At 37.1% G+C, this 9,687-nt stretch overlaps 1 protein-coding gene across 2 annotated transcripts in view; it reads left to right on the plus strand.

Moving 5' to 3' along the window:
- Positions 1–1,578: 1,578 nt before the first annotated feature.
- The window catches only part of LOC106072305 (placenta-specific gene 8 protein-like), a 12,394-nt gene continuing 4,285 nt past the window's right edge, over positions 1,579–9,687 (plus strand). The window contains exons 1-2 of one of the 2 annotated variants that reach the window (XM_056016404.1): positions 1,579–2,071; positions 7,342–7,444. In XM_056016404.1, coding sequence (XP_055872379.1) covers positions 7,412–7,444 — 33 coding nt within the window. In that variant the 5' untranslated portion in view covers positions 1,579–2,071; positions 7,342–7,411. The remainder of the gene's footprint in view (positions 2,072–7,341; positions 7,445–9,687) is intronic. The other variant, XM_056016403.1, reaches the window with a different exon arrangement.

The following is a 9,687-nucleotide window of genomic DNA, read 5'->3' on the forward strand; positions in this document are numbered from 1 at the left end:
TTATATACTCGATGAACTTATTCGACCCCCAAAACAAATTTTCTTTTCTTATTATAGTCTCTGTTGTCAAATCTCGTATCAGCTAAAACGAAAATATAAAAAAATGCCAATTCAAATCATCTCTCCAATATTATTTGCCTTCTACTAAAGACCAACATATTCTAACAGGGCCGGTTTTAAGTATGAGGAGAACCCTGGGCGGACTTTTTGTGGAGGTCCCTACACTTTTTCCGAAGCTTTAATAAAAATCCACTTATTATCAAAAATACTAATATCTAAAAGCATGGCATATTATAAAAGAAACAGAATACTTGTAAATTAAATTTTCCTTCGTTACAAAAAAAAAAAAAATTATTTACTATGCATATTTTAGTAACCAAAAATAAATTGTTAGGGTTTACGCCGTGGTATACATCCGGAAAATACGAGCACATTTGCAGCGTGCACTGTTAACCACGATAGTGTTGCCAACTGTAAGATTTAATTAAAGTATTGTTGGTCAAAATGCAAAATTAAATTACAAAATGAAAAAGAAAAAAAAAAAGAAAAGCTGCTGAACAGTCGAAATAGGTTTTTTTTTCCTCTCTGTTGTTGGGTCCCTTTCTTGTGGATGCCCCTGGGCTGTAACCCCACCTTCCTTACCTTAAATCCGGCCCTGTATACTTATGTCGGGTTGTATTTTGAAGCCTTGTCTCTTGACCTTGGACAAGTGAAACAAGTAACGCAAGTCAAGGAACGTACAGCACTAAACAACAAGTGTGACTTAACAAATAGTTCATGAGTCGGCTCATAGCAATCAAAGAAGTCAAATAGTCAATACAATATCCTACGTTTTCAATCAAAGGAACACCCATTAAAAAAAAATGCACACCTTGGTCACAAGGCTTGAGACACAACACGGACCCACTTCCAAGTACGGCCCATAAAAAAAACCTTCAGATCACATGACCACACCCATAATAAGCCTGAACACGAAGTCCATAGCCCGAGTCCCCAGTAATAGGGTACAACAAGAAATACAATAAAAGAAGAAATGCCAGCAGGGGCAGAGCTTCAATCTAGTTCGCAAAATGTAAATAATTGTACGTGTTTCAAACGTGCTTAGTAAAATATATCCCTGGCAAATTCGACACGTACATTCAGTGATATTTAGACTTGAAATGTTAGCTTTGACAAATATCATCAAATTTAATGAATGTCAAGGCTGCGTCAGATACATTCCACTTTGTTTGTCCGCCAATCAAAGTCGTTTCCGTGGTGTGGGCGCTGAGCATGTTTGCAGTTACGGGTAATCACAGGGGAGAGTTGGAAGACTGCCGGAGACCAAGAGAGAGCCAAGATATCTTCTTACATAGAATTTACGACTTCTTGAATACTAGAGTTGCTACCCTCACATGACACTTGATACACCCACTTTAAGTTGAAAAATGAGAGAGAAAGATAGAGAGAGAGAGAGAAAGAGAGAGAGAAATTGAGACCGTGACAGAGAACGAGACAGTAAGAGAGAACCAGAGAGAGACTGAAACAGAGACCTAGACAGTAAGAGAGAGAGAGAGAGAGTTCCAAAGAGAGACCGAGACAGAGACCTAGACAGTAAGAGAGACTGACTGACAGACAGACAGATGGAGTTCTTTTAAAAGAACATCAGATATTTTAGTATTAAAATTTAGATACAGCTGAGTAGACATTAAGTAATATAATCAATACTATTATCTTCGATGCTAATCTTCTAGCGAATCTTTCTGGAGTATTCATCTTAGAACCAAAAACCTTATCACATTTTCCTATAACTATTTTTACGATTGGGGAAGCCAATAAATAACTTGAATTGTGCCGACATTTACGTTTTAATTTATCGATTCATTTTATTGATGCCACTCTATTGTTAATATTGATTTCAATACGACTACAAACATAGAGAGACAGAATGCAGGGTGTGACTGCCATGGAGACAGCCCCATAGTCATGTAATCAGATCGAAGTTTTTTTTCAAAAAGAAGCAGTTACCTGCTCCACTTCAGGGACTCGTTTTTCCAGAAGATCGCAGAGTGGACATAGATAGATCTCTAAGGTAAGGGAAGTAACAAACCAAAGTTAATTTAAATTATGTACCCTTGTTATTAGCAAATCGCAAAGGCTGCTTCTTCAGTACATATTGGTTGATTTATAGATAATATAATAGATAATAGATAATATAATAATAATAAAACTAAATCTATGCCATCTTTGTCATCTTTTGTTATACAATTTTGACATACAATGACACATAAGAAAACAAAACTGCAGCGAACGAATAAAAAAAAAAAAGGTTCATATCTCAATTTCGCCCAAACATTCCACGTGAAAAGAAACATCAGAAAGGTGGATTGGATTCAGAGAGTCAGTTGCCAATGGGAACAAAAGAGTTCATGTCTCAATTTCGCTCAAACATTTCACGTGTAGCTAGACATCAGAAAGGTGGATTGGATTTAGAGAGTCAGTTGCCATGGGAACAAAAGAGTTCATGTCTCAATTTCGCTCAAACATTTCACGTGTAGCTAGACATCAGAAAAGTGGATTGGATTTAGAGAGTCAGTTGCCATGGGAACAAAAGAGTTCATGTCTCAATTTCGCTCAAACATTTCACGTGTAGCTAGACATCAGAAAAGTGGATTGGATTTAGAGAGTCAGTTGCCATGGGAACAAAAGAGTTCATGTCTCAATTTCGCTCAAACATTTCACGTGTAGCTAGACATCAGAAAAGTGGATTGGATTTAGAGAGTCAGTTGCCATGGGAACAAAAGAGTTCATGTCTCAATTTCGCTCAAACATTTCACGTGTAGCTAGACATCAGAAAGGTGGATTGGATTTAGAGAGTCAGTTGCCATGGGAACAAAAGAGTTCATGTCTCAATTTCGCTCAAACATTTCACGTGTAGCTAGACATCAGAAAAGTGGATTGGATTTAGAGAGTCAGTTGCCATGGGAACAAAAGAGTTCATGTCTCAATTTCGCTCAAACATTTCACGTGTAGCTAGACATCAGAAAGGTGGATTGGATTCAGAGATTCAGTTGCCAAGAGAACAAAAGAGTTCTTGAGTATGTTTATGTTTATGCGATCGGTGTCTTATGTCATCTCTATGCTGGTAAAGTGTTAAACGCGTTTAACAACTTCTTAGCTTTTTCAAGAATGCTTTTCTCTCGAAATGTTGTATTAGATCCGAATGATTAAACCAAGTGTTTCACAAACTGTGTTGTGCGGAACTCTTGTGTTCCGCGAGGCCTGAATTCCAGGAACTAACAAAATAATTGACTAGTAGACCTATTTAACGTCTCTAAAAAAGAAGCAAAGTGTTCCGCTAAATACTCAGAATGTGTGAAGTGTTCCGTTAATGAAAAAATTTGGGAAACACTGGATTAAACAAGCAAAATATTTTTTTAAATCATTTCTTAAATTTAAAAAAAGCTTATGTAAGGGGAAAAACTCCGCCCTTAAAGTATATCTCAATTATGTATTAAGTTATTAAATTATTCGATATCAGACAGCACAATTAGTTACCAACAACTAAGTATTTGATTACTTTTTAAATTGATTTATGTTTTGTTAGGTACAATAAGATAAGATAAAATAAGATAAGATGCTTTTTATTGGTCCAATCAAATGAAAATTCAGTTACACCACTACAATTGACCACCTCAGCGTAACTACTGTAACAATAACAATATAAATAATTGTTTAAAGTATCTATTTGATCCGATGAAATATGTTTGAGAAAAAGCGTCATCAATTATCTAAGGGGACAAAACCCTATAAATGTAGCCACATCCGTGAATACTTAATGATTAATATCCCTTGTTAGTATCAAATGAAATTAAGAATGATTAACTTATTAATCGGTTACTTTTTTTTATTTTATTGATTCATGTCTTCTACGCCAGTGAATAATTGTGCAAAGTTTCAACTTCATTCTAGAATGGGTGTGAATGAAATAACGTGTACACACATTTTACCAGACAAACAATGAGTTGATATAAGCTTTATACAAAATATTAAGAATATCTGTTTTTATTTTTTTTTGTAAACAATTTGTTAAAATAATCACGAAAATGGTCATTATATCTTTGGGCAGTTCATTGTTATATGATGAACTAAAGAGCCTTTGAAAAGCAGATGCATGATAAACGGGGTATCTACTCCTCACGATAAAATTACTTCTTAATTTTGCTATTATTCAAAGAAATCTGCTGTTTTCAAAATGTATAGCTTATCATGACTGACTTGTTCTGCACACCGGATGCACCATAAGGACAGCTATTTACGGATTTGCCTCCATTGCTTGAAAATCTCTTACACTTCTATTGACTCGTGACGCTCTAAAGGGCAATAAAAGGCAATAAATAAGCAGCCTTTATGGTGGCCATATATATAGTAATAAAATTTGTAGGAACTCTTCTCTATTCACGGTTTGTTTGTCTTATTTTTGGTTCAGCAGAAGACACAATAGGTCTACTCGACTTGACTCCATTAAATTCCTATCATTATAGGTTTAAAACAAGTGCGAACTCATTTAATATTACAGTATCTCTTTTAAGCTTGCAAAGTCGCCATGAGTTAAAAAAACCTGGAACCTGGACACGGATCTCTATAGTGACACTTTAAAGATTTTCCTAGAAATGTAACAGTTGATGTACATCACTATGAAACTAATAAACTTCTTTCAAGTCTTCTCGCTTTTAAGTTGGCAGCTTTTCTAAGAATTTCTGACCTCACCAGATAACGGACAATCACTGCTCTTGTCCATTATTGGAAGAAAAGTGTTTGTCGTGTTACGCGGCCTCGTTGACTTGGTGATTTTCGATCTCTTTCCCATAATCGATGCAACGCAAGATAAACATAAGATCCGCGTTTGCTACTCGTTTGATTGAGAGTTAATGTAATATCGATAATTCAAGTGTTAAGTGCCGCCAAGGCATGTGATTTCTAATTTCTTTTTATGCTGAACTCAGCACCCCAGGTTCGAAATCCAAGCGCTTAACCACTCAGCCACCGCGCCTACTATCTAAGATTGCTTGGATACAAATGAGCAACAGTGACCTAACAAAACCCTACAATTAGTAATAGCCTTAGTGTTTAGTATTTCGGAAATATTCAAAACCAACTGGATATGGGAGAATAGAAATATATAAGAGAATGCTTTATGATGTAAATCGTCAAGCTCCTATTAGATTTGTATTTCTTGTCATGTTCATGTTCAACTTTACTATTTAAAATATTTTCTGAATGTCTTCACTATTAATTATTTATAGTTGTTTGAAGACCCTCTATAGCTAATGTAACGTTTTAAGACAGACCAATGATTCTTACACTAATTAAAAGTATATGTACCTTATATATACTTGTATTTATAAGTATCATATCTTATAGCTTGAAGCTGAGTTTTTAGCAAAGATGGACGATCCATCGCGCAATCTATTCAATCCATTTCGTTATACCATGTTGAGAACACCTTGTTTTAACAAAGCTCATAACAACTCACTCTGTCTGTCTGTTTGTCTGTCTGGTAAAAAGTGTGTACACGTACACGTAATTTTTCCCGAACCCATTCTCGGATCAAGCTGAAACGTCGCACAATTATTCATTAACAAAGGCATGACATGAATCGATTAAAAAAAATTAGACAATTAATAACTGGTAATTTATTATTTTTTGTTTAATAGCCACAAGGGAAACTAAGACTTCAGTATTCACATATATGGCTAACTTTGTTGGGTTTTGTCCCCCCCCCCCCTTAAAATTTTTTAACGCTATTGCTCTCTCACGCATTCTCAGATCAAGTTGATACTTTAAACTATTATTTATTGTAACTAACCAAATATAAAGCAATAAACAAAAATACCCAATTACACAATTAATTATTTTGTGTGATGTCGAACAAGGGAAATAGCTTCTACATAATCGGTAGATATAGTTTTAAGGACGGAGTTCTTACCTTATAGATAAAGTTTTTTTTTTTGTTTTTTTTTTTTAAGGATTTAAAAAAATATTTTGCTTGTTAAATGCTCGTAGTGAGGAGGTGGAGGTCAAGGTCACTTCGTCAATACCCCGTGTAAAATTATGCAGACCTAACTGTAGTCCTTTGTTTGTATATCTACACACAAAAAAAGAACACTAACGGAACCCCTCACTGGAGTTTAAATATTGTATAACTTTCTATATTAAGAATTGATCAGGAAGCGATCAGAAACAAAGCAGGAACGAACAACTTCCGCTTTCGTTTTCTGTTTAAGGTATCAATTATCCAGGTCAATGACGTACCAAATACACACATTCACATACACCCATTCCTTGGGACACATACAAATAGCAAATACACACATTCACATACACCCATTCCTTGAGACACATACAAATAGCAAATACACACATTCACATACACCCATTCCTTGAGACACATACAAATTCACTATAAAAACAATGGACCAGGCTAGAAAATCAATCGTCGGCCTATTTATGTGGAATACTGATGATCGAAGGGTGGCTTGACAATGGTTTACGATGGTTCATTATATGCTTTATTTATTCAGAACAGGTTTTTTTAGGTTTATGTCACGGAGCTACTGAAAGAGAAAAAAAAAGAAAGAGATCTCTAGAAAAGGAAATGTTTTGGCGTTTCCAAGAAAAATATTTGCACCATTCATTATGTCTGGTTTTTACTTTTCTATTTCTTTTTTATTTTCTCTTTCTTCTTCTCTCTCTCTCTCTCTCTCTCCCTCTCTCTATCTCTCCTCTCTCTCCCTCTCTCTCCCATCTCTCTCTCCTCCTCCCTCTCTGTCTCTCTCCCTCTCTGTCTCTCTCCCTGTCTCTCTCCCTCTCTGTCTCTCTCCCTCTCTGTCTCTCACCCTCTCTCTCGCTCTTTCCCTCTCTCCCCCTCTCTCTCCCTCTCTCTTTTTCTCCCTCTCTCTCCCTCTCTCCCTTTTCCTGCCTCTCTGTCTCTCTCCCTCTCGGTCTCTCTCCCTCTCTCTCCTCCTCTCTCTCTCACTCCCTCTCTCCCTTTCTCTCCCTCTCTCTCCGTCTCTCTTTTTCTCCCTCTCTCCCTCCCCCTCTCTCTCCACTCTCTCTTCCTCCCTCTCTGTCTCTCTCCCTCTATGTCTCTCTCTCCCCTCTCTCTCCTCCTCTCTCTCTCCCTCTCTCTATCTCTCCCCTCTCTGTCTCTCTCCCTCTCTATCTTTTTGTGTGTATCTCTTCTTCTTAGCTCTTTATGTTTATGTCTTTTTATTTTTTAATATTTCTCTCTGTCTCTCCAACTCTCTTTTTTCCATTTATTCGTTCGTTCTCTCTTTTCTTTCTCTCTCTCCATTGTAGACATATTAACAAGAAAAGTGAATTGACCTGAAATTATTTTGATCTTTTCTCAGTCTCCTTGATCTAGAAAATGGCTTCTGTCGGATTTGAAAAACGTGGTCAGGTAATGGGTTAATGTTAGTGTAGGTTAATTGTTGAAAGTGGATTTGGGTGTTATGATGTGTGTTTGTATTGGCTGAGGTTTTCTGATGTAATCATAAGTAGAACACGGGAAGACGAGTCTAGAAATACGGGGGGTGAACGCACTGGCGGATCCAGAACTTTGGAGTGGGGGGGGGGGCGATTTTTTTCCAAACCCTAACCCTAACGCCCAGTAAACCCTAACCCTATGCATATACGTGCGTACAGCATATATATATATATATATATTCGACATATGAGAATAAAATAAGACTGTTTCTCAATCTTCGGCGAAAAAAAAACAGAAAAAAAAACAGTCTTTCTCTTGCAAGCTTGGGAGTCTGGGAGAGCGCTATAAGCTTTTTCAATGGGGTTCGGGGCGAAGCCCCGACGCCCAAAAGCGTTTTCTTGCATTTTTCTCTGCAGAAACGCATTCTTCTGACATCTACAGCTCATTATTTATCAGTGGGGTTCGGGGCGACGCCAAAAGCTTTTTCTTGCATTTTTCACGGCTGAAACGCATTCTCCTGACATCTAGAGCTCATTACTTATTAGTTGTGTTCGGGGCGAAGCCCCGACGCCAAAAGCGTTTTCTTGCATTTTTCACGGCTGAAACGCATTCTCCTGACATCTAAAGCTTATTATTTATCAGTTAGGTTCGGGGCGAAGCCTGGACGCTAAAAGCGTTTTCTGGCATTCTTCACTGCAGTAACGCATTTATTCTATTATAAAGTGCCTTTTGAATAATGAGAAAAATATTCTAATATGAATTTATAGTCCCTTATATAATACATTGCAAATACAACTGATTTGTTCTTTGAAAAGAAATGATACCCCAAATATTTAGATTAAGGTTTTGAGGATCGCCGCCGAAAAAAAAAATTCGATTAATAATATTCAATAAAATTCTAGCATAAATTGTGAGTTATAGTCCTAAATTTATTTAACTAGAAAAATATGAGATAGAGTAAAGGTTGGAAAAAGTCGACTAGGAAAAGATTATCTGGCTTTTGAACTCATCTCAACCGTGACTGTTATATTGAAAAATTTCGTTTGAATTATAACTTTTACAAAGCAAAGTCTTTCTTAAAACAGTTATGATAAATTCATATGAAATTACATAAACTCTGTCTGGAAAGGGGAAGGGCGGTAAAATGAAAACGATTAATTCTCGCTCCTTTATAATTTCTGCTATTGATTGCATTTTGCATTAAAGAATAGGGGTTGGGCGACTCGATATAAGAATTTACTTTATAGCATATATAAATTATATTAGTGACAGATTTTTTAAAATTTTGTAATTTCTTACTATAATACAAAAAGAAAAAGTATTGATTTGTCCGATGGGGGGAAGGGGATTGCATGTATCGCACTTCCACCTGTTTATATTATATAGATATTCGACTAATTTTGTTCACATACTATGATTTCTCCATAAAAGTAGGACCGCCCCCCCCCCCACACTCAAATGGTTTAGATGGGAAGGGCGCTGGAGGTATTCGCTCTTCCCCTTCCAATCGGCCAACAGGTGAACGAAATTATACAAAGACCGGTTAAAATACCAATAACAAGTTTTAATCATATAGATATTTAATTGATTCTGTTAGCAAGCTGTGATTACTACAAATAAATAGGACCGCCCCCCCACTCGAAAGTTTATGGTGGGGGGGGGGGCGGATTGATGCCATCGCCCCCTCCCGACCCTACCAAATCGGCCAAAATACTAGAAGGGGGGGGGCGAAATAATCTAAAAATAGGTTGAAATATAAATAATTAGTATATATTATTAACATAAGTAATAAATTCCCATACAAATTGTGTGAATTCTATACTATAATTCGTCCGCCCCCCCCCCCTTTCGGGGGGGGGGGGGTCGGCCGAGTGGGGGGGGGGGGCGATCGCCCCTACCGCCCCCCCCCCCCTGGATCCGCCAGTGGGTGAACGCCTGAAGAAACAAGCCACTGAGTTCATCCAACTCTGATGGGTACCTAACTTGTTCTGCCAATATTTGGGGAAGTTTAAGGCGGTTTGTCGTTATGCTGGCCACGTGATACCCTCATTACAGGACACAGAAACAGATGACTTTTAGATCTGCCATATAGACCTCAAGATCTGAATGGCGAACTTTTACTGTTCGACTCAGTTTTCACATGAATTAGAACTCAAGCCATTTGTTTTCGTAGCAAGATGTTTTACCGCTGCACTACGAATGCAAAGTGTGTTACT

The sequence above is a fragment of the Biomphalaria glabrata genome, chromosome 17 (genome assembly GCF_947242115.1).
Source record: "Biomphalaria glabrata chromosome 17, xgBioGlab47.1, whole genome shotgun sequence".
Classification (NCBI taxonomy): domain Eukaryota; kingdom Metazoa; phylum Mollusca; class Gastropoda; family Planorbidae; genus Biomphalaria; species Biomphalaria glabrata.